Below are 25742 nucleotides of genomic sequence, written 5' to 3' on the forward strand. Positions count from 1 at the left end.
TAGCTTAAAAACCTCTTCAAATGTAAAAAAAAAAAAAAAAAAAAGATTGTTTCATATGATATGTGACTCAAAACAATTTGTTTTCAAGACTTTTTCATTTAACAAGATATTCCAGATGTATCGTCTTCAAACAAGTCCCTATATCTGGCTGAAATAGTACTTGTTAGGCAGTTGTGTCTTATATTAAGTGTAATGAGATATTTTGACTAGAAATGAGACAAATATACTTGGTAAGACTTTGATTTTTTCCAGTGCATAAATGGAACTTTACAAACTGAAGATATCAGCCCAGAATAAATGAGTCAGAGTTCTTTGTGGCGTCTTTAACGTCACAAGAAATTCCTGCTCGTGGCCGTACATTGTCATTTGTTTTTATGACAGTGGTGTTGCATTCCACACCTGTAGGGGGAGCCGAAGAGCAAAGTAAAACAGCCAAATTCTGTTACTTTAAGAACCACAAAGAGGAGGTCAGGGTGGATGAACAGCTCAGCAAAACTTTGCACTCTAACAAAGGATGCTGCTGTTTGCTTAGTGTTTTGTAAAAACAGTTTTCTTTATATATGTTTGTTCATCATCCAAACCCTGACAATCCATCCACTGTGTTCATGTTCTGCAGCTCCTTTATCCTGCTCATCCCAGCTGTCATCTGTGATCATGTAGATCTGAAAACAAACAACACTATCAGTTTACATTTATCAACAACTGAGCAATGTTCAGGCTTCATTTCAACCTTTTTTTTTGATGAAAGTAGAAAGATTGAGATGAAAGTTCTGAATAACAAAGCAGATATAAAGGAGAAGAACTAAATCTAAAACCTGAAACCATGATGCCCCAAAGGAGGGAGAGAGAAGAGAGCCGCGGTTATTCTGGGATACTTTAGGAGGGGAGGGCGACGAGGAGAGTCTGTATTTGGAGATGGAGGTGGAAAAGGGACGAGGAGGGTCTCGTCTCCCACGTCACAGTTTGGGGTTGAGACCCTGAAACCGACGCACAAACACAGACACACACGCTCGCACACAGCACTCCTGCAGACGGACAAAAGCACGACGCAAAGAGGAAACTGTGAGAAAACAACAACGAAGGACAAGAGAGAAGGAAAAAGAGAAGGAAAAGGAAGCGAAGAGGAACAGGAGCAACGTGGGAGAAAGAGGTAAAACTTCTGTGTTAAGTTTGTAACCTTTAAGACTTCCAGTTTGTTGTCTTGAGCCGTAACAGCAATGCACAAAACAGGTCAATTAAACCGAGTCACAACAGAACTGATCACAATATTGATATTCAGCTGTGGATGGAAACAATGTGAAGCAGCTGCCAGCTGCTGCTGGGATATTACTGTTCTGCAGAGGGTGTCACTCCTGCTCTGCACACTAACACACACACATGCATGCATGTTGTGTGGGTCAGCAGCTATAAATACCCTCAGGAGATAAGTTAAACTCCTGCTGAAGAATGCATGTTTGAAACGCATCTTCAGTCCTGATCCAGACCTCACTTCTTTCTGTTTCCCTCCAAGCAGCCAGACTTTCTTATAATCTTTTAAAGTGGTCATGAGCAGCAGTTCTTCAGGCTTTCTGAAGGTGTTTCAGAGTTTTTCTTTGGACATCGGCTGCTTTTTCGATCAATAACATGGATCCAAAACACATACCCGATGTGCTTGTTGAATGTTGAACAGCTGGGACACTTCAAACAGGGTGAAAATGCATTTAGCTACAATGCTACACGCAGGTGGAATAAACTTCCTGCTGATATTAAATGTGCTCCAACTTTATTCACTTAGTTAAACTGAAAACTGTTTCTTAGCCTTTTTTAGCATCTTAATGTCTTTTTTAAAGCACGTACACTTCAACTTTGTATGAAATGTGCTATATAAATAAATAGTCCAGAACTAAAACAGTCAGTTTTACTGCCTAAACCTGATCAAGTAAAGAATGGACACAAAACTGAAAACATAACGGCCGTTTAAGGGCTCACAAGTACAAAAGCAGACGGCGGACATGCTTAATAAAACTTGTTTTTACACGTTTCTCTTCACCTCAAACAGTGGGACCACATAAAGCTACTGGATGGAATCGCTGACCCTGACGCCCACAAACGCCATTGTCTGCTAAATCTACTAAACTCACTGCGGCACACAGATTTACACGTGCACGCCTTGACTTAGTGTTTCAGACTCTCCCCAAGTGTCACGGGGAGAGTGATAAAATAATCAAACCTCGTTTTCTCATGATGACGTGTCCTGATCTCAGGGAAAGAGAAGGCGTATTTATGGTGAAAATAAGACTAATTAACTTGTTTTTATGCAAAAAGAAGCTCTAATCTCAAGACATAAACAGAAGCATAAACATAAATGTCATCTCAGGGGTCTGCAAAGTCAAATATCCAAGACAAAGATCCTGCAACTTGTGCTGCCACCACCTCCAAATGCAAACTCTGTGAAATAAAACTCCCTTTTTGTGTCTCTGAGATGCAGCTAGCTTTAATTTGTGAAAGCAGCTAAGCCTGAAAGCATGAAGTAAAACATCTGTAAAGTTATCCACCAGAAGCCGCCGGTCACACCAAAAGAGAGTAAAGCTTTAACCAGTGACTGAACTGAGCAAAACAGTCTAAAAAAAGTTTTTAAATCAGCAAACTGAGTTTATTCTGTCAGAAGCCACAAAGCTTAACGTCCGTCACACATCTGGCATCTTTAATCGAAGTAACAACAATCAAATCAGAACAACAAACACAGTCATTTTGAAGGGTTTTGCAAGCACCGGTGATTAAAATGGAAAAAATCATCACAAGGTTTTTCTTGCTGTTAGCTAAAAGAATCATCAACAAACACAACCTCAGCACTTCCTGGTTCTGGTTCTGATGGAGGTTTCCTCCTGTTAAAAGGAAGTTTTTTCTCTCCACTGTCGCCTCATGCACGCTCAGGAGTGTGCACACTCAGGACAGATTGGATCGAAGTTTCGATACGATCTGTTAGCTTCCTTCGCTAGGCTACGATTGGATTATGATTGTATTACAGTCATTTAGATAATAATTAGCTTGAATTGAACTGTATCACGATTTGACACAAAATAAAATAAACCCAACTGAATTTAAATATTTGTGTTTAATTTAAATTAGATCAGAGCCTCCAGGACGCTGATTAGGCTCGCTCCGATTTTCAGTTTAATTTGATTTTAACGAGCTTCTTTTCCCAAAAACATTTGTTTGATCTTTTTCACGTGACTTGAAGTACGTTGACCTTGTGATGTTGCTAAAGAAAAGAAAAGCTTGGAAGAAAAGTGGGTTAAAGATACCAATAATTACCTGTAAATACTGAAGTATTTAGTCACTCTGCTGATAGTTCAACCATCTGGATTCATAGTTTATAAGAGTGTAGTTTTGGGTTCTGATTGTTCAGACTTTTATAAATGTGGGAGTTCAGAGCGTCTTTGTTTTAACTCGATTAGAAATTGTTACTGTAATCCTTCGAAAGTGAGTATTTGTTCTTGTTCAGGTGTCTGCTGGGAATCTGGGTCAGCAGGAAAACATGTCCGACCTGCTGCTGCTGGAGTTCAGTTACGTTTTCAAAAGCATTTCAGCTCCAGTTTCTCACATAAGAATAACTGTCCTGTAACTGAGTACTTAACGTGTAAAACTAGCCTGTTTTTTTTACTGGATTCTCTGATTTTTAAAGCTTCGTTTAACCAATTTAATATTTGTTTGTTTTAAAAGAAAGAGGAGAGGTGGGTATGTCACTGAATATGATGGAGATGGTGGTTGGAGGAGTGTTGACGTCTGGTTCCCAGTTTGGTGGGTGATGGTGCAAAAAAAACAAATACAAATTAGATGATGGTGGGTGATGGTGCAGCTGCTGTTCGAGTTGACCTTGGTACCAAATATTTCTGACAGCTGATCAGTGACGGGGAAAGATTATTTTCACGCCACTGAATCACTCTGTTGCCAAGTTAGTTTGAAACATGATATGAGCCCCCTCCTTATGATCTGAGCCAGATTATCAATAGATGTGTCCGGATTCTTTGTCTGTGGTGAACTGAAATGCACCGGAGATGTCAAGTCAGGTGTTTTTAGGCCGACAAAATGTGTTACTCACTCTTGGTTTACAATCAATCAATCAAAACAGTTTGCAGTCAAACATGTACACGTTTGATTTTAAACTGTTTAGCAAAAGCAACAAAAAAAAAACCCTGAAAATTGCACTTAGAGGCTTAGAAACACTTTGTTAGCATGCAGTTTCTGTGAGGACAGAAGTTTACAACTGAAGCTGAAACACTTTGAAATATTTGACCGTTTTATAGCATTTTACTTTAATTTAATTTAAAAATGTAGCCAATTGATAATGTACGGGATTAAACCAATTAAATTATTAAGGTGTCGAGTTTTCGAATTCAAAGTTGCAGGAAAAGAGTGTTTAAATTAGCTTTAGCTTCGGCTAACAGATAGACTCAACTAGCAAGATTTTGATAACTTTAGTTTGGTTTTTCACACAAATGAAACAATTTAAGTTTTATGACAAGTGGTAGTCAGATTCTGGACATAACTAAATATTGACCAAAAGTGATGTTTTTTGTGTCTTGGCTTCATTTTTAATGCGATCCTCTTCTTCTTCATGTAGCGCCACCACGAAGCTAGCACCACGTAGCTTTTAACGTGTCGTTAAAAGTCAAATAGCTTGATGCTATTCGACACTTGCTGACGATATTTTTGGTAGATTTTTGGTGATATTTTTGTCATCCTCCTTAGGATTAAATGTAAACACTGAGCTTGTTGAAAACCAAACAGAAATTTCCCTCAGCTTCAGTTTGTGCCTGACGCTAGCTAGCATGCTAACACAGATGAAGCGTTTTAGGTCAAAGCTCATCACCGTGGGCACTTCTAAAACTAAACTACAAGATCGTTTTTATCTTTCTTGCATTTTTTACTTTATGTGTTTTTACAGGAATACATTTTGTGCATGAAACACGAGTAAACATCATCAGAATGTAGGAAGATAAAGCAGAGGAGCTAGAAATTACTATAAATTTGACTGTAAACCATCCCAAGAAATGAAGGAAACTCTCTTACTAACTATCCTGCAGGATTTAATACAGCATGTTAATGCAATTGTGGTTGCTGAGTGTTGCTGTTTCAACTGTTTTAGGAGGGATTGCAACATCCCTGTTATACAGTCTGTAACTGTGAGCCTCTCTTCTTCATGTGACACCAACAACAGCTGCAGATCCTCCTGTTCGGTCCTGCCTCCCACCCCCGGCTCTGCCCATGTGTGGAGCGCCCACCGACCAGCCAGCCAATAGGTGCTATTTAAAGAGGAATAGAAGGAGGGTGAATCATATGCATCTGTGGTCATGATGGCTCACTGTCGTGGTGTTTGAGTTGTTGGCATACTAAGAGGAAAGAAGTTTACATGTCAAACTACAACCAGGGTGATGTTTTGACTGAGCTGAGAGGTTTGACAGATTCTGGTGAAGTTAGCCTTGTACTTAGTTAAAACCAACTAAAAACTACTTGTTTTAAGGTTAGTAAAACATGATAGCAGACACTCTCATAATATACCAGGTAAAAATGTTTCCTGAGTTACAGAATATAACAGGCTGTGCAGCAGCCTCTACGGTTCTTCGTAGAGATGGGACCAAGTCACACATGTGTGTCAAGTAAGTCTCAAGTAATTTTTTCTTGGGCAATTCAAGTCAAGTCAAGTCAAGTCACCTTATTATTGCAATTTTACCTGCAGAATCTGATCTTAATAAAGTGAAAAGACAAGATATAAGTAACTGTCAGTAAACATCATTGGCCAATGTGTCCAACCTGTCCACTCTGTATCATATCAAGCTAACGTTAGCTTACTACCGACTAGGCTAACAGGATAATATTAGCTAATTTGACAAGCACTTACTGGTCAGAATGGATCTTCAAATGACGAACAAAGTTCGAAGTTATGCTAGATGCTTAACACTCAAGTCATTCAAGTCATCGTGTCTCAAGTCAAGTCAAGTGCCGAGTCTTTAACTTCCAAGTCCGAGTCGAGTCTCAAGTCTTTTATTTTTTGTCAAGTCAAGTCACAAGTCATCAAAGCAGAAACTCGAGTCGACTTGAGTCCAAGTCACAGTGACTCGAGTCCACATCTCTGGTTCTTCGCTTATTTTAAAATCTTTCCTCCAGTCTTTGTTTCGGTTTTTATCACACAGGTACAGTTGGTGTCTTAAATCAGACGTCTACAAACAGTCTGACACACCACACGCCAGGACTAAATCCACATCAGCCAGATCCTCGTTGCCACTTGCATAAAACCCCCTTATCCTGTAGTTTCCTGTGGAAAATACGAAGCAATTTCACAAAAAAATGGTAAAATACCTTAATTTTGCTATGTTCCACAGCGGCCACTGTTGGCTAAGACAAAGAAAAAAGGCTTTTATGGGTTCAAATGTGGTTCAAATCCCTCCTTCACAACTTTTTCTTCAGTTCATTTACTTCTCCACTTCACTCCGACTCGCTGATGTTTACATTTTAGAGTTAAAACTCGAACGTTGGGGTCAGGATTAACCTACTTGGTTTAGTTTTGGGTCCACGAACTACGAAGTTTCATCGTCACTGGTGGCGGTTTCCATCGCGTGACTCAGAGTTTTGAAGTCAGGATTATGAAACTACTTTGGATCGGAGCTGTGAGATGTTTGGAAGACCAACGTTGAGCATGAAAAGTCTGAAGTTTTGTCGATCCAGTCATCCACCACCCAACCTCTTCTCATGTTGAATTTTGCTGCCTTCAAATGAAACTCTTGCACATGTTTTATGTTTGAGTAGTTAAGCGGCTGTCTGACAATTAAAACAATCATTTGGAACATATTCGGGGGACAAAGAAGAGGCAAAGAGGAGTTTGTTTGTTTGACTGCCGCAGATCTCAGACTAAGGTCACCTCTGAACTTGGCTCTGCTAATTGTCAACAAACCGCGAGCCAGGAACAAAGATCAATGTTTGGCTCGATTTATCACCTTATGTTCAGACCATTTTAAAGCTGGGAGCTCTCACTACTGTGTTATAAACATTTATGACCTCGATCAATGCAAGCAAGACTCATAACGTTTCACTGTTAAAGCCCAAAACACCAAAGAATAATCCCACTTCATGCATTTTTAGTAAAATACTGTGTTTTAAAACACAATTTTGTTTGCGCTCCTCACCCTCATTTGGCTGTTGGAGACGCTCACAAAGCTTCCTGTTTGATGCTTCAGAAATGTTTAGTGGATCTGCAAACAAAAACATTAAATGGTTTCCTTTTTCCTTCGAAATACGTAGCGTAAAATAACAAACACAAGTATAAAAAAAAGTGTTGCGATAACAACAACTTTGCCCTCTCATGTGACCAGGCTGGTGAATAAGATTCCTCACATGGTGATAAGTTGTTATGTGTGTCGGGCAAACTCGGGCATTCTCCCAGAGGACACTCGCACATGTCAGAGACTTATTTGTCGTTTGGTGGACGTCTGTTGGATGTAGAGAAGGCTCAAAAGAGGACTGAAACTGCCATAATCCACAATAAATACTAAATAAATAAGTTTATATCATGATAAATAGCACTAAAATGAAATAAAAAAAAATCATCTATGCCTAGTTTGTGGGATCCTGCTTAAGATATTAGGAAAACATTGAAGAAGACATGATGCTAAACCACTGAAAGTAAGGCAACAACAGGCTTTATGTCGCACTGGGCCTTTAAAGGTGTAGAAACGTGGATTTAATAAGCTTTTTTTTTCTCTTTGCAGCAGAAAATAAGCAATTATTTGACCCATTTTCTTTCTCATTATTTATTATTTATTTATTTTATAACTTCACTATGTGCAATAACCCGGTCATGTGCAATAATAATAATTAGGTACTGAGCAGCATTGTAAATACTGTTTATTGTATATACTGAGATTTTCCTTATCTTATTCTTATTCTTATATCTTATTTATACACTGTTTATATGGGAAGGGTTGTAATACACTGTTAATATGGGAGGGGTGTAATTTTATTTGACTGTATGGGGTTGTAATTTTGCTATATCTTTTTTTATCTTATTTTGTCTTATTGTATTATATTTATTTTGCTCTATTGTATTTCCTGACTTAATCTTTTTTTCTGTAAACGAGTGCACTGCAGAAAAGGAATTTCCTGCAAGGGATTAATAAAGTAATTCTGATTCTGATTTCAGGTGCTGTGTGCCGTGTTAAAGTGAAACCACCAAGTGAAAAACTATCTTCACTCAACGTCAGCCGAGAGCAAACGGCTCCTAAAGCAGGACCGGTTTATCAGCGTTTTCAAGAAGATTGCTGATCAAAGTCTGACTAAAACGCAGTAAAACCCAAGTCCACAGTCAAAAAATGGCGCCCAAGAAGAAGGCCCCTCGTCAGAAGAAGGCTGCCGTGGACACCATCACCGAGGTTGCCATGGAGATTGGTTCAGCCTCCCTGAAGGTGGAGAGCCGCGGGGATGGCGTGGTGGTGGTGGAGAGCGGGGTGAAGAAGATCGAGCAGATGGCGGCCCTGGACATCGCTCAGCTGAACAGCCTCAACCTGCCGCTGCCGCCGCCCGTCATCAAGCCCGGGGAGCGAGGCCTCGGCCTGGGCAGCGAGCTCACCCGGCCCCTGCACGGCAACGCGCTGCTGGAGGAGCTGAGCAAGATGCGCCAGGAGAGGTGAGTCCGGAGGGTTAGAAGTGCATCAGGACCGACTCCAGGACGTAGTTTTATTCTGAATATTTATATTTATAAAACATTAATGACGCCATTCAACAGTTCGATTCATTTATGATAGTTTAATACACAAGATGTTTACATTATAATACAATTACAACATTACATTGTGATTTAGTGCAGTTATAATAAAATAGATGTTGATTAACAATATAATTCATTCTTATAAAGTAGAATTACATTTTGGTCTATTTTTTTTACACAATCTTAATCAATTACAGTACAGTTTAAGTATTTTTTGACAATAAAATACATTATTATACTAGCCTATTATTTGATAAAATACTGCTATGGTACATTGTGGTTATGATTTGGAACAATTACAAGCCGACATTTTTGTGACAGTTCTGTAATAGTTTAATAGAATTTTGATGCCAATCACAATATGCTAAAAGTTACAGTAAAACACACAAGAAAAACACAACAGAAAGACTATAAATGTGTAATATAGATTAAGAGCTACGAGAAAATTCAGCTTAATTTCAGTGCAACTTCATTTCTTCCTCATTAAACCATGAAAACATATTTATGGAACTGTGTTCTGAGTTGTTTAATCAGATTGTTGCCTCCTGTTTGCTTCTATCAGATTCCTGACCGATCTGGAGTTGGCCTGTAAGACAAAAGCCTTCGACGTCCACAAACTGGTCATTTCCTCAGTGAGTCAGTACTTCAGAGAGATTCTGGCCAAAGATCCTGGGATGAAGCGCCTGGAGCTTCCCTCCCTGTCACCTCTGGGTGGGTTGAGTTTACGTCAGGTCAAAGGTTCAAACAGAGCAAAAAGTACATTTTGTTCGGCTGCATATGTAATAAAACATGTCAGTTACTTATTAGAGAACTGGTTGTTTCTCCTGTTGTAAATCTGAGGCCTTTCCACCAGTTTCCACCACTCTTTGTAGCTTTGATTTAAAGCAACAGTTGAGTTTCTGGTAGTTTTTTTGCTCTCTGTGTTGCAGGATGTAACACCACCATCGCGAAAACAAACCTCTGAGCCCTGCACATGCACAGCCACTGTTTTCAGAATAAATCTGATATAAAGCACATAAAGTGAGCCTTCTTTTCCTCTCCGTCTGCAGGTCTGGCCAACGTCATCACCTTCGCCTACCTGGGACGCGTCCACATGTCGCTCTACACCATCGGCTGCACCGTGTCCGCCGCCGCCACCCTGCAGATCCCTCAGCTCCTCAAGATGTGCATGGACTTCCTGCTGGCTGAGCTCAACGTGCAGACCTGCGTCTACATCTGGAACATCGCCGCAGCCTACGGCCTGCTGCCCGTGTGCGAGGCCGCCCGCCGCTTCGTCCTGGAGAACTTCGCACAGTTCGCAGAGACGCCGCTGTTCATGCAGCTGACTCTGGAGCAGATCTCCGCCTTCCTGCAGGACGACTCGCTGGTCTTGCCTTCGGAGGTCACTGCCTTCCAGGTCAGGGGTCAAAAGTTTAAATGTGAAGGTGATAATTTAAGCAGGTTTTTTTTTTTTCTCTGCATGAATCATTCACTTCTCATATGCTACCGGGAATTGATAAGATTTTTACGATTCCAATTCCATTTTCGATTCTGCTTAACGATTCGGTTCATTATCGGTTCCCTTATCGATTCTCATTTGGAGAAAAAGGACAACAAACTGGTCGATTAGCATCAACTTTGTTTAGTTTAGAAGTAACAGAAGTCCTGACCTTACAAACCCTTACAAACGTCTATCATGGCCTGGGTAATTTAACTCTTCCCTGCTCTGGTGAAAGGAGAAGCTGGAGGTAGACGTGAACAGCTTGGTTTCAGTCACGTGGTCGTAACGGGGCGCGGTTTTCAGATGGTTGTCAGGAAGTAAATATGGCGACTACGTCTATGGAAGAAACCGTTCCAGAGAGTCCGTATTGTAGAGATTTAGAGCCAGTTTCTAGAATACGATACAAACAATTAGTGAGTAAATATGTTGGGCGGGACCCGTACCCTTGAATCTAATGTTCCATTCCCACTGATGCCCTCTGATTGTGGGTTGTCAGCTGGATGCTCGGCTGTCTGCATCAGATCTGGGCTCATACCCGGGCTCTCAGCTGTCACAGCTGGAGATCCAACATAGCCACTGCACATGCCGACCGTGTTTGTTGGTCCTCCTTGAGCTTCATCCTTTGCTCTCGTTGAAGAGATGCCTTGGATTTCGGCCTAGTGGTTTCGTAACCGAGCTTGACCGTCGGAGCCCAGTCTACCGACTCAACGTCACCCCAAGCGCTAGGGACGCCTAAAAAGTCACAATGAAGTCCATATTAGACTACCGGAAACTTAATAATCATTACTAAGTAAATGAGTATTTAACAACACCCCAAAGCTTTATAAACACAGCCACAAAAACAAAGTTAGCAGTTAGCTAACATACCTCTGACGAAGTGGTCGCTGCAGACACGAGAGTAAACAGACTCTGCTCCTCCCGACTGCAGACGTAGGATTGAAATCCATTTTTTACGGCTTTGTTCTATTAGCTTTTTACATTTCTCACCTTTGTGTACGACAACCTTTGGTATTCTAAAAAAACGTTTTTCTTTTTCACGGGTAGAACGGTTGGAGCAGCCGTAAACAGCACAAAACACGGGCATCTTGATTTTTTTACACAGCAGTTCTATGGGCAGACTTTACTTCCTGACATCCATCTGAATTTCACACGTTCGCGATGCAGCACTGTTACATCACGAAAAAACCAAGCTACTGGGGGTAGTACCACCAGCCTCTGGCTCTGAGCCAGTCAGGCTCTGTCTCTCATGATTTAATCTAAATGTAATAAATTAGAAGGCATTCATTTAACCTTAACCGTTACTAATAGCAGGTTTTACAATGAGGCAAATGGCGCTAACATGATAGGAAGTGTTTGTTAGTTAGTTAGTGACCTTAATCATTCATTCATAGTTATTGCATGTTGGTAGTATTTCCTCCCTTTGGTGAAATATTCACTTTGTCGTCTTTTTTAGGGATGTGTAATCAAACTTTCGAGCGTTTGTACCGCTTGGGCGCCATGTTTACTGATGACTGCTGGCTGCACTGGACTCGCCACGCAACGTTGCGTGGTGACGTCATTCGCGCCCACTGGAATCGATAAGCCAATCGTTTGCAAAATAGCCAAACGATTCCGAGGAATTGAAACACTGGGAACCGGTTCTCAACAAGAACCGGTTTTCAATTCCCATCCCTAATGCTAACTGAGGAGAAACGCCAGTCGATCCACCAGCCGACTGCTGACACTTCCAGTATCAACTCGTCCTCGCTCTGGGACTTCCTTCTGTTCCTTCTATTTTCAACCAGACCTAAAAACAGACCTCAGACCAGCTGTTCAAAGCCAAACCAGACACCTGCAGGATGAAATCACCACGTGTAACTCCCACTGTATGTTAGAAGGAAGCCTGCACGTTTATTAATACACAACTTCTCGTCTGAAATAGACAAACAGCTGAGAAGAAGGGATAGTTTATTACTTAAAATCTGAGCCAAATATGAAGCTGTCAATAACTCAGCAGCTGTGTTTAAAGGAGCTTTACTTTGTATTTAAACTGGTTTTATTCACACAAAAAAAATGCACAAATCAGCTCAGAAAAAACGTGTTTCTGAGTTTACTTTTTAAAAAGCCGCCCAGTTATTGTCAGAAATTACATGAACTGACTCATGTTAGACATTATTTGTAAAACAGACACTAGATAAATGACAAAAACACAGATTAAACTCACTCATGAGCCATTATTTGATATCCAACAACTATCGAGGAAGAAATTTCCTTAACAAACGAAGAAGTAAAGAGACGTGAACACAAACTAAAGCCTCATTTTCTCGTCATTTTAATTTTATTTAGTTAGTTTTGTGTTCTGTTTTGATAAATATCTTCTTTTCTAATCATTCTTCATCACTTAAACGAACTAACTTGAGGATCAGGCAGTTTTTTCCCCTCTTTAGCTCCCCCTACAGTTGGGAGATGTTACACCACTGTTGTAAAAACAAACCTTGGTTTGAACCCTGCACATTCACAGCTGTACACGCAAATTTGTTGTCGTGTTAAAGACGCCACAAAAAGCAAACAAAGCAAAAGTTTTACGGTTTGAAACGTCTCCAGTGTTGCTTTAAACCTTTTTTGGGTTATATAACATTAAACTGAAAATATTTGGATTCGGAAAATTGGCCGGCTAAGAGGAAATTACAATTTTATCGGCAGGTTTGAGGCTTAAAAAGGTGAGACAATAATCACAATTTTATGATAACGTATACAAGATTACACCCAAAACAAGCAGAGAACCGGAACATCCAAACTGAACCCTGGACATTCACAGCCATACACGTGAATTTTATTGTTATGATAAAGAAAACAATTCAATGAAGCAGAAAGTTGCGGTGCTCTGCTGGAAACTACAGTTGTAAAATGCAGAATATCGGCCCCTGTGAGGAGTTTCAGACCCGGAGATGTGCATAACAAACGTAAATTTCTTAAAACTAATCAGAATCAAATAGTTTTAAGGTTCGAAACTTTTCTAGTGTTACTTTAAAATAGGATTCTCCAGAGTTCTCAAAAATTTCAGCCTGAGCTTTGAGGAAATCAGCCATAAAGGAAACAGATCTCGAATTATTTGTGAAAAACTTGGCAGATTTCTCTTCTTTTTGTTGTATGATAATAAATTCAATTCTTTGGATTAGAAAAGTTGGTCAGCGCAGGCAAAATAAAACTGAGAATTTGGCTATTTTGTTGCTCTATGGCTCCCCCTAGAGTTGTGAGATATTAAACAAACTTCTTTCTGAACCCTGCACATTCACAGTCATACACGTGAATTTTATTATTACGTTAAAGATGCCACGAAGACGCCAATAAAGCAAAACATTGTGTTGCAGTGCTGGAAACTACAGTCGTAAACTGCGGTATATCGGCACCTGTGAGCTCCAGGGGAGTTTCAGACCCGGAGATGTGCATAACAAACGTAAATTTACTAAAACTTATCAGAATCAAATAGTTTTAAGGTTCGAAACTTCTCTAGTGTTGCTTTAAAATAGGATTCTCCAGATTTCTCCAAAAATGTGAGCCTGAGCTCAGCAAATCAGCCTCAAAGGAAACAGATCTCGAATTATTTGTGAAAAACTACGTTTAAGATGCCACGAAGACGCCAATAAAGCAAAACATTGTGTTGCAGTGCTGGAAACTACAGTCGTAAACTGCGGTATATCGGCCCCTGTGAGCTCCAGGGGAGGTAATTAATGAAAATGAGTCAGAATCACGTAGTTTTAAGGTTCACAAATTTATCTAGTGTTGCTTTAAAATTGCATCTCCTCATCGTTTCATGTTGTTGTTTTGTGCGTCTTTCTTGGACAAATATTTCCGGGTTGAGATTGTTGGCTCATTGGGACTCGGTCAGGTTTTAAAACCGGTCAGATGTTTGTCAGATTCACTGAGGTCATCTCCTCCTGCAGCTCGCCATGAAATGGCTCGACTTTGAAGCGTCTCGTCAGGCTCACGCCGCAGAGCTCCTGTCTCACATTCGCTTTGAGACGATCCCAGCCTGCGAGCTGGTGAGCCAGATCCAGCCGGTGCCCCGTATGATGCTCGACCCCCACTGTCACCGCCTGCTGGTGGACGCCATGAACTATCACCTGCTGCCCTACCAGCAGAACACCCTGCAGTCCCGACGCACGCAGGTCCGAGGCGCCCGGCAGACTCTGCTCACCGTCGGAGGACGTCCATCCCTAACGGAGAGAGCTCTCAGCCGCGAGGTAGGTGCTCCGTTTAACTAAAAACGTGAACTGACAGCATTTGAAATCCTTTTAGAATAATCTATGATAAAAATGTTATACCAAAATATCAGTTTTTCTTTTATCCGACGGTGAATTGGTGCATTTTTGAAGAGAACTAGAAAGAGCTGTTCCTGCAAAACAGCAGTGAGAATGCTTATGAGCTGAATGGGGATAGCTGACCATGCTAAAAAAAGCTGAAAATAGTTCAATTTTAGCAGTAAAAACTGTTGCTATGGTATTGGTTGAAGGAATTTTGTGATTTTTGTGTACTACCAAACTTAACATTGGAGTTAGTCAGAGAATTATTATTATTTTTTTAATAATATTTTTATTGATTTACAGTTGCAGTAAACAATACATCAAAAGAGTCACATTTTCATTTTTCTGCATAACCCAACACCCATCCCACCCATCCAAGAGACCCTTATTACGTTAGTCAGAGAATTTGAGAGGTTGATCTCGGTTCGAGGCTCATAGCTGAAATTCTGTAAATGTGTGCTCTTTAGTAGTTACATTGGCTGAAAGAGGACAAGTTTTCCTACATTTTAAGGTATAAATTGTTTCTCTAAGTTAAACTGTATGAAAGTTAGAGGAATTTGTTTGAAAAAACTGAAAAATTTGAAATTTATCAGCACGCACTCAACTATGTGCTCATTCATAAAAATCAAGAAGGAGCTAAATGTTCTTCTTTTTTAAATTGTCATATTTCAAAATTGGCTGAAGATTTGAAAAAGCTGAAACAATTGGTAATAGCTGAATGTCTTGTGACCCATTTAAAGTTTGAATGGTGTCTCTAGCTGAAAGCATGCAGAAGTAGTTAGGTTGGAAAGAGGAAGATGATTTGGAAGAGCTGAAAGCAGTTTCCATTCATTTGAATGACGGGAAAATTTGAATAAAAGTTGAATATCTTAAAAGGTGTAAAAGTTGAAAACACCAAAAATGATAACAGGAATCTGCTAAAAGAGCTGAATGTTTTGATACCAAAATGGTAGAAATAGCTGAAAGTAGGAGTAGTTAGGTGCCGAAAACCGGCGGAATAATAATAACAAAGAGTGCCTTAAAGCATTCTCACAATAACTAAACAAACGGAATGTTTCAGGCTAGATGCTCTCAATCAGGACAAAAGGACCCTGAATCACTCAGATGAGCATATAAATGTCTCTGACCCTGCTGTTCAGGTGCTGTGGAGGGACCCCCGTGATGGAGGAGCCGCCTGGCGCCACCTCACCCAGCTGCCGGCCAAGAGCTTCAACCAGTGTGTGGCTGTGATGGACGGCTTCTTGTACGTGGCGGGAGGAGAGGACCAGAATGACGCCCGGAACCAGGCCAAACACGCCGTCAGCACCCTCAGCAGGTACTTTATACAACATCTAACAATAATAAATCCACTGAGCAGCAACTTTAGAGGTTAAAATGAACCTTTCGTTAGAAAAAAAAGTTGGTTTAGAAGATTTAATCTGCAGCTGAATAAAGAGAGAAGCATCCAACCACAAGTTTCTGCTGCAGGGTTGTTATTTTTTTATCTAAAAACTATTAAAAAAAAAAGAAAAAGTAGGGCTGGGCAAGTTAACTCGTTATTATCGTGTTAACGCATTAATTGTTTAACGCCGATAAATATTTTATCGCGCATTAACGCTTTTTTTTATTTTTTACAATTTTTTTAAAAAAGAAATCAAATTATTTCTTGTACATGGGGCGCCTGCTCAACTCACTACGCCACGGACCACCCCTGTTTTATTATTTATTTTATTATTGTAAAAGGCTGTTGCTCACAGGCTTTTATTTTGTAAAAGTCTGTTGCTCACAGGCTTTTATTTTGTAAAAGTCTGTTGCTGTCTGCTGCGGAACCGGAAAAGAAAGTAATCGGCGGATCCACCAAACATGGAGAAGGGTACGGAACTTTTACTCGGCCATTTTCATTTTAAAGTTCTTCCAGACGGCGGAGTCGACAGAACCAAAGTTATCTGTAAACACTGCCAAGTTGAATTGTCTTCTCAGCGTAGTAGTTCCAGTCTAAAATATCACTTAAAGGCAAAACACACAACTGATAGCAGCAAGTCATTCAAGGAAACAGACAGTGGAGCGAGGCTTCTACATAAAAACTACAGAAAGATGCTGATGTTAAAAGTGTGTTTGCACAACAAATGTTATGGCACTTTCATTTATATGGCAGCACATTTAAAATAAAAGTAAATGCTAAAAGATATACACTACTTTTCGATTCATTTTTTGATTTTGCGTACAAACGCGATTAATCGTGATTAATCAGGGAAATCATGTGATTAATTAGATTAAACATTTTAATCGTTGCCCAGCCCTAAGAAAAAAAGTTTTATTAACTTTTAATGAGGTAATAAGGAGCAGCATCATCCTGTCGACTACCAGCAGCTCCATCAGATGTTGGAGTGACTTTCATCCACCCTTTGCCTCCTTCAGGTACGACCCTCGCTTCAACACCTGGCTCCACCTGGCCAGCATGCGGCAGCGCCGCACCCACTTCTCCCTGGCGGCCAGCGGCGGCCGCCTGTTCGCCATCGGCGGCCGCAACGTGGAGGGTCTTCTGGCCACCACCGAGAGCTACCTGCCCTCCTCCAACACCTGGCAGATGCGCGCCCCCATGGACGTGCCCCGATGCTGCCACTCCAGCGCCACCCTGCCCTCCGGAGACATCCTGGTGACCGGCGGCTACATCAACTGCGCCTACTCCCGCTCCGTGGCGTGTTACAGCGTGGAGACCGACGCCTGGACCGAGAAGGGCTTCATGGAGACGCCCCGTGGCTGGCACTGCTCCACCACTCTGGGAGGGAAGGTGTATGTGGTGGGAGGAAGCCAGCTGGGGCCTGGTGGAGAGCGGGTGGATGTGCTCTCGGTGGAGGTCTTCTCTCCGGAGAGCGGAGCGTGGAGCCGCGCCGCGCCGCTGCCCCTGGGCGTGAGCACCGCCGGCCTGTCCCCGCTGGCCGACAAGCTGTACTTGCTGGGCGGCTGGAACGAGGCGGAGAAGCGCTACAAGGCGGCCGTGCAGAAGTACGACCCGGCCACAGACAGCTGGTCCCGGGCCGAGGACCTGCCGGAGCCCACGGTGGGAGTCTCCTGCTGCGCCCTGACCCTGCCGCCGCGCCACGCGCCGCGCCGCCAGCAACACCGCAACACCCCGGGCAGCGAGGAGCACCAGGCCGGGAAGAACCGGAGCAGAGACAGCAGCGTTTCTCAAACACAAACCACCATCGCATAGAGACACAGGAGGGGAGACAGCAGCTCAGCCTCAGGACAACATCTGGACCATGCACTGGAAAAAATGCCCCTCCAAAAATAAGTTAAAAAAACAACAAATGCAAGACCTTTTTGCTTGAAATAAGCAAAACAATCTGCCAATGGAACTATTCAATTAAATTCAATTCATTTTTATTTATATTGCGCCAAATACAACAAATGTCATCTCAAGGCACTTAGATAATAAAGTCCAACTAGTGAAAATCGGCTTGTCAAGATTTCTTGAAATAAGATGTGATATTTGGGAGTTTTGAGTTAAAAGTGATCTTGAAATTAGTTTAAAACCTCTTTAAATGAAAAAAAAAGCTTGTTTCATGTGAAATATGACTCAAAACAATTTGTTTTCAAGACTTTTTCACTTAACAAGATATTCAAGATGTGTTGTCTTCCAACAAGTCCCTATATTTGGCTGAAATGGTACTTGTTAGACAGTTGCGTCTTATATCAAGTGTAATGAGATACTCACTGAGACAAATATACTTGGTAAGATTTAGATTTTTTCCAGTGTGTCTGACACCTTTTCTCTTCAACAGATGGGCGTAAACTTCAGCGACGCAATCACAGCCCTTATTTCTACAAAATGATCTCAGTTTATATTTCAGAGGCCAAAAAAGACTCACAGCAAGTTTAAAGATGTGTAACTTTCACAGTAAAAGGTCAAATGTTCTTAGACGAGCCAGAAAACCCCCAAATAACACAGTTTAAGTGTTTTTAATAACTTACTTATTCGCACTGATTTAGGGGAAGCATCAGCCCAGGATCTGTCGGATCTGATGTTTTCCAAAAAAGGCATTTCTGCCGAATCTGTTGATAAAACATTCAAATTAAAATCAGGTGCAGACCCACAAACGAGCCGATTTCTCTGAGCTGGTTTACAGGAAATTAAAGGAGCCTGCGTGGTCCAAAGTGGAGGTTTTAGAGTGATTGAAAACAGATGATGTAAAGGTGGATGAAAAGAAGAGTGAGGAGCAGGTGGATGATGATGATGGTGAAGGATGGAAGGGCAGGTGATCTGTGATGGAGGCCGTTTGGTTTGAACATCGAACGGTGAATCTGCTGGCAGTTTGTGTACAAAGGTGTATCTAAGCTAGCTGAGCGAATGTGTGAGTGAATGAGGCAGCAAATGAGCCAGATTCTGACAAAAAAAAAAGCCAAAAATAACGTCGATCTCTCATCAGCAAACTTAAAATATTCCACCTGAACATGTCAGCAGATCAACAAGGAACAGATCTGTCTGTGGTTTTATTTCTTTCATGCATATGTGAGCTAGTGTGGTGCAAATGTGACAAAAAAACAAAAAACATAAAAAAGTGTAAATGTAGTGCTTAAAATAAACGTTTTATAAGTGCAAAGGTGTTGGAGGAATAAGAAAAAAATAAAAAATAAAAGTGAGAAGGCTACAGATTCACCTGAAAAAAAAAGTTCCAACCAAGAAAAACAGAGTTCCGTTAAACGTGAAATTTTTACCGAAACTAAAACAAAAACAGCAGAACCTGTGAGACTCCAGCAGGTGAAAAGATCTGAGTTTGAAAGTTAAATATCAGGAGGTGTGAACTGGATGAATCTCTGTATGTGTTTCAGAAGATTCTGTTTCTGTGGAGTTTCACTGAATAAAGACAATCTGACCAAAACATGTTGATTCTGTCGTTTGGTTTGTTAACATGTGGACGGAAATCTGGAGTTTAGATCTTTAGATCCTTTCAAGGTTTAAGACTTGAAAGCCACTTAACTCTGACCTATGAACCATTCAGGCGGGAAAAAGGCTCCTAACTCAAGGGATGAACCAGTGTTGTGTCCACACAGAACAGACAACTTAGCAAAGAAGCCATTTTAAACTGGATCTTTAGGCACTTTGTTCCCAGCAGCCTGTCACAGAGACACATCATTTGTTCCCATTTCTTTAGCTGCATGTCATGTGTGAAAAACAGCAAAGATAACACAGTCTGACAGACAGAAAACAGGATTTCTGCAGCAACAAGGTGATTCCCAAAGAGCTGTTAGCTGAAAACTTGGCATATCTCAGCATGGTGTGCTGTGTGTCCTTAAAACATTTGAGGAAACGGGACAAGTGGACAGAGGAAGAAGTGTCAGGCCTAAAGAACTATCTACAGCAGATGAACAGGATCTGAAAGTGATGGAAACATCTGGCTCTAACTTCACACAGAGTTTGTTAGTAATAGTTCTGTGCAACATGGCAGGATATTTATCAGATTTTAACGAAGTGGAATACGGAGTGAATCAGTTGTGCTGCAGCGACGCACGTTGATGACATCATCCCAGTAGACTCGTGTGTAGAAAGCCCCCGATAACAACAACACGGCAGCTCTGAGCTAACAGTGCAATAGTACGAGTTCATCCATTCATTGGTCTTAAAGTATTGGTGAAATAAAGACAGATAATGAATTATTTAGAGGCTGTATTGTCTCTGCCCTGTTCTCTCCCGTTATATGGATATACGCCGATCTCCAGTGATCTAAATATCTTCCGACTTTCATCAAACTGTTATCAGTGAGTAGAGGAACGTATTTTATCCCAGACATAAGGTCCAGGTTTAAAAAAGAAAAACAAAAAAAAACTTCTCCTTGGAAAGTCCTCGAGAGGACTTCTCACTCAGTAAAACTTATTCACAAAGGATCAGAAAACGAAATGTTTCGGAGGCAATGGAGGACTGCGAATTGATGTAGGCTAAATCGTGAGAGTATTAAACTTGTGGTAGAATTACTGCGGGATGCAATAACGTCCCCGACTATTTGGCAACAGGAAAAATGCAACTTTGCCATGATTTAGGAATATCGCAGCCATCAGAGTCCAGACTAAACTTGGAGAAGCAGCATTTAGATGTTATGCTGCAAACAAGTGGAACAAACTGCCAGTGGAGATTAAACTTTCACCAAATGGAGACATTTTTAAATCCAGGTTAAAAATATTTCTTTTCTCATGTGTCTATGCATGAAATCTGCACGATATCTTTGAACTTATCTGGACTGTTGCTTGTTTTTAAATTCATTTAAATGATTTTGTTTCTTTCTCTTTATATTCTTTTATGTATTTTTAATGCTTCTTCCACTCCCTGCTGCAGTGCTTTTATTTTATGTAAAGCACTTTGAACTGTTTGTACATGAAATGTGCTACAAATAAATTTGATTTGATTTGATTTGATTTGATCAGTCAGCCGTGCCATCAACGCGCTCACATATCATGCGGCAGTTTATCCGGTTTCCTTTGGACGATCAGCAACTACACGGGATCAAAGCCAACTTTATGGCAATTGCAGACATGCCCGGTGTGGTTTACTTAACTTAATAATCCCGCTTCTCTCCAGCACAAACCGGACGGTGTCTTCACGTGTTTCACTCATCACGAAGGACTTGAACGGCTGATATTCAAAAGGATTAAATGCTGGAAATAGGCTCTTTGGATAATGGGTAATTGATGCAAATGAATTACCTCGTTGATTTAATGCAATGGAAGTATTTGTATTGTTTGCTTTCTTTGTCTCTCTTTAACGTGCACAACGTCATTAGTCTGCACGCACTTGTCATCATGCGCGCATTCTGCTAACCGCCCCGTCCAGAACTATTTGACAGGAGCTCAGAGAGATATAGGGAATACTTTATGTCAAAAAAGAGTGATTTATGACATGTGACCTTTGATGTACGTATGTCCGGTCAGATCAAAGGGTTAGGTACATATGTAGGTCAGCGATAACAAGTGGCTGTTGGTTGCGGTTAGGGGTGTGTGTTAGGGTGTTTCAATTTGTTTGAGTAGTAGCAGTTAAATGCTGCTTCTCTGTGTTTTATAAATAAAAAGGTTTAGGGGTTTTAATAGGAATGGTTTAGTTTAAGCTGTCAAGATTTTAAAGTCAGAGCGGGTGGTCAGAACCTGGTTTTTACTTAGGTGAAGTTAGTTTTACGTTGGATATTCGACAGACATTCGACAGACATTCGCAAGCAAGCCACTCCAACATTTCAAGTGCACCCGTATTGCAGACTTTACAGTAAACACACGGAGAGGACGACTGCAGCGTGTTCCAACTTCCTGTTTTCAAAATAAAATAAAAATGATAAAATATGATATTTAAAGCAGAGATGAGCTACTGTGTATAAAGTTATTGAAATTTATGGACAGAACTGAATTGTAAAAATAAAAGGTGTATCTCATGTAGCAAGTGTACTTAAATGACCCCACACTGATTTCGAGTCAATTGATCACATTACCTGGAAGCTATTGAGCAAAAATGCTAATATTTACATATAAAAATTAACAGAAAATATGAACAGATCTAAAATGTAAAAATAAAAGGCGTATCTCATGTAGCAAGTGTAGTTACATGATTCCACACTGATTTGGAGTCAATTGATCACAAGACCTGGAAGCTATTGAGCAAAAATGCTAATATTTACATATAAATATTAATAAAAAATATGAACAGATCTAAAATGTAAAAATAAAAGGCGTATCTCATAAAGCCAGTGTAGTTACATGATCCCGCACTGATTTGGAGTCAATAGATCACATTACCTGGAAGCTATTGAGCAAAAAGACTAATATTAACATATAAATATTAATAAAAAATATGAACAGATCTAAAATGTAAAAATAAAAGGCGTATCTCATGTAGCAAGTGTAGTTACATGATCTTACACTGATTTGGAGTCAATTGATCACAAGACCTGGAAGCTATTGAGCAAAAAGACTAATATTTACATATAAATATTAATAAAAAATATGAACAGATCTAAAATGTAAAAATAAAAGGCGTATCTCATGTAGCAAGTGTAGTTACATGATTCCACACTGATTTGGAGTCAATTGATCACATAACCAGGAAGCTATTGAGCAAAAAGACTAATATTTACATATAAATATTAATAAAAAATATGAACAGATCTAAAATGTAAAAATGAAAGGCGTATCTCATGTAGCAAGTGTAGTCACATGATCCCGCACTGATTTGGAGTCAATTGATCACAAGACCTGGAAGCTATTGAGCAAAAGTGGGCCGCTCTCTGGTGGCGGTGCAAAGTAGTGGTCTCACTGGGGCCGGTGACCATGACTCCAAGCTCTCCATTGTGCCAGTCAAGGTCAAGTCTAAAAAAAGGTCACAGAATTGTGGAAACGTATGCCTTTTTGGATCAAGGCAGTTCTGGCTCCTTTTATACATCAAACCTGATGAATAAGCTGAATGTGTCAGGAAGAGGAACTAAAATTCTCTTGCGTGCTATGGGCCAGGAAAAGCTTGTGGGAAGTTGCATTGTTTCGGATCTGGAAGTAGCTGGTCTGGAAAGTGACCTCTACTGTGACTTGTCAGATGTCTTTACACAGAAGAAGATGCCTGTGTGCAGGAGCAACATACCACGGGAGCAGGACCTGGTCAGATGGCCATATTTACGAGGCGTACACCTACCTGAAATTAATGCAGACATTGAGCTTTTGATCGGCTTGAATGCACCTAAAGCCCTAGAACCAATAAAGGTGATTCCAAGTGAAAATGATGGGCCATACACTGTTCAGACATTGTTGGGATGGACTGTTAATGGGCCAATGTTTTGATGAATACACTTAAAGGTGCCTTCCTCAGCTACCTTAGCAGGTAGCTGTAGCCTTAGGCCAGGGGCAGATGTCATCAGGTGGTGTCCGACCTTCACTGGGTGTTTCGGCCCTCAACCAAAACACCCTCCAGTTGGTGGGCCCGCAGTGAGTGGCCAGCTCACTGCCCACCTGCCCCCGGCTTCCAGCATTCCTCCTCTCTCTTACTCCAAATCCAGCATGAGGCTCGTTCTGCCTCCTCCCCCATCCAGCGAGCTGCCTTCTTCTTACTCTGCTCATCCATCCCTATGGCAGTGTTAGATTCGGTTCTTTTAGTAGGAGGCTCAAGAACGGACCGAAGTAATTCAAGTGAAAATGAAGTGTTTATTGGTAGTCACACATCAAAGCATATCAGCGCTGGGCTCAGTGGAACAGAGCTCCCGCAGGAAGTCTGTCAGACTGGCCATGATTTCCGGTTATCATGTTTATTTATAGTGTCATAGGTTGGACTCACATTCGACCGAGTATGATTGGACATAAGTAGGTTCAACATGCTTCGTCATATTCTCTGGATCAGCCCAAAACAATGTGTGTGTGTGAATCTGCTCCTGCTTTCCCAGGCTTTCCTAATTGTTATGTCTTTCTACTCCTGGATCACTTTAGGTCATAATGGAATAGTACTGAAACTTATTTCATTCATAATGTCTAAGAACAAAGCCAATTTTAACAGCAGAAAGGAAACTCCATGCAGATCTTGCTGGAAAGCCCCTGCATCCTATCTCCACAGGAAAGACCCACGCCTGCCAGCCTCTGTCTCGGCAGTCTTGGGCCAGCTGTTGGTATTTTGCAGCCTTCCTTTCATGGGCCTCCTCACAGCCCTCCTCCCATGGCACTGTCAGTTCAACCAGGATTATCTTCTGGTCCTTGGTTGACCACAGCACTATGTTAGGTTGGAGGGTTGTTTGCACCACCTCTGGAAACTGTAGCCTCTTCCCAAGATCCACGCTCATTTCCCAGGAGCTTGCGGCATGAAGAATGCTGGGTCTTTTCCTTAGTATGGGCCTAGCTCCTTCCTTAAGGAAGGTGATGGCTCTCTGTGCGGTTGTGTGGGCTGATTTCTTCTTGACCCTCTCCCGCTCTATGGTGTCGGCCAATGAGAGGAGTACTTTGTCGTGGCGCCACCTATACCGCCCCTGGGTTAAAGATGTTTTGCACCCAGACAGTATATGGGCCAAGGTCCCCCTCTGGCTGCACAGCTTACAAAGTGAGTCCTCTCTTAGCCCCCATGTGTGCAGATGTACTGGGGAGGGGAGGGTGTCATAAACAGACCGCAAGAAGAAGGAGATGCGATAGGGCTCCAGACGCCACAGATCCCTCCATGTGACTTTGCGCCTGGGCAAATCCCATTTTGTCCAGGCCCCCTGGGAACCTTGCTGCACTGCTTTGGCTACCCGTTTCTCCTCCTCCCTGCTCCTCACTTCTGCCTGCACCATGCCTCGCCTCGTTCTTATGTTTGCGCCTTCCCAGGTTTGAAATTGTGCAGAGCCGAGGCCTTGTCGGTGGATGCACTGATTGCCAACTATATCCCGCAACTTCAGGGAACTGACTGCCTGGTCCACAGCTGTGGTGGCAGCCCACTTGCGTCCAGACCTGGTTATCATGCCAGCTTGTCTGATGAGGTCGTCGTTGGAATCCCTCAGACTTAGGACAACTCTGCATTTTTCCACCTTGTACTCCTCAACTACTGATGACAGGGGGAATTGCAGTTGACCAGACCTGATATAAAGGCCCACTGATGAGAAGCTTGGGGGAATGCCCAGCCACCTCCGCAGGTGCTTGTTGGTCCTCCTCTCAATGGCCTCGATGGTAGTCATGGGAAACTCATAGACCGTGAATAGCCAGAGGAGCCTGGGCAAGAGGCCGTGTTGATACAGCCAGGTCTTGAACTTGCCCGGGAGTAAAGACTTATCAATCTTCCTCAGCCATACCTCGGTCTGCTTCACCGCCTCAGCAATACTGGCACTATCCGTCAGTGACACGTTGAACCACTTTCCCAGGCATTTTATTGGCAGGGGTGGAAAGTAACGAAATACATTTACTCACGTTACTGTAATTGAGTACTTTTTTTGAGTAATTTGTAATTTTCTGAGTAAACAAATATTTATGGTGAAAAATGAAATGCGGGCGGAAATTTGAACAGCTGTCCCGGAACTGAAAGTCAGCTGGGTTTCACTTGACGTCACTTCCGTATTTTCTAAGCGCGCGAACCTAAGTGGTGGGCAACTGGAGCTGGGTCCCATTGAAAGCCTTGTGTTTTGTCTGCCACTTTTTGCCCAAAATACCTCAGTTTTGTGCCGTTTTTGGATGTAGCAATAGGTCTAACCGAGAGAAGGGAAAGGGTTACTATGGAGTACCTAAGGTAATCGCCCATGGAGGTGAGAAATGGAAAAAAAAACTCACAGAACAACACCATAAAAAG

General features: G+C 41.6%; 1 protein-coding gene across 1 annotated transcript; it reads left to right on the forward strand.

The window, feature by feature from the left end:
• The first annotated feature begins 937 nt into the window (after positions 1-937).
• Positions 938-19367, forward strand: klhl43 (kelch-like family member 43). The gene is made up of 7 exons (XM_075449538.1): positions 938-1150; positions 8177-8659; positions 9303-9451; positions 9790-10136; positions 14144-14443; positions 15643-15818; positions 16901-19367. The coding sequence occupies exons 2-7, from the start codon at positions 8346-8348 to the stop codon at positions 17694-17696; spliced, it is 2082 nt and encodes a 693-aa protein (XP_075305653.1). The 5' UTR covers positions 938-1150; positions 8177-8345; the 3' UTR covers positions 17697-19367.
• The last annotated feature ends 6375 nt before the right edge of the window (positions 19368-25742 follow it).

Source organism: Odontesthes bonariensis, chromosome 18, assembly GCF_027942865.1.
Source record: "Odontesthes bonariensis isolate fOdoBon6 chromosome 18, fOdoBon6.hap1, whole genome shotgun sequence".
In the NCBI taxonomy this organism is placed as follows: domain Eukaryota; kingdom Metazoa; phylum Chordata; class Actinopteri; order Atheriniformes; family Atherinopsidae; genus Odontesthes; species Odontesthes bonariensis.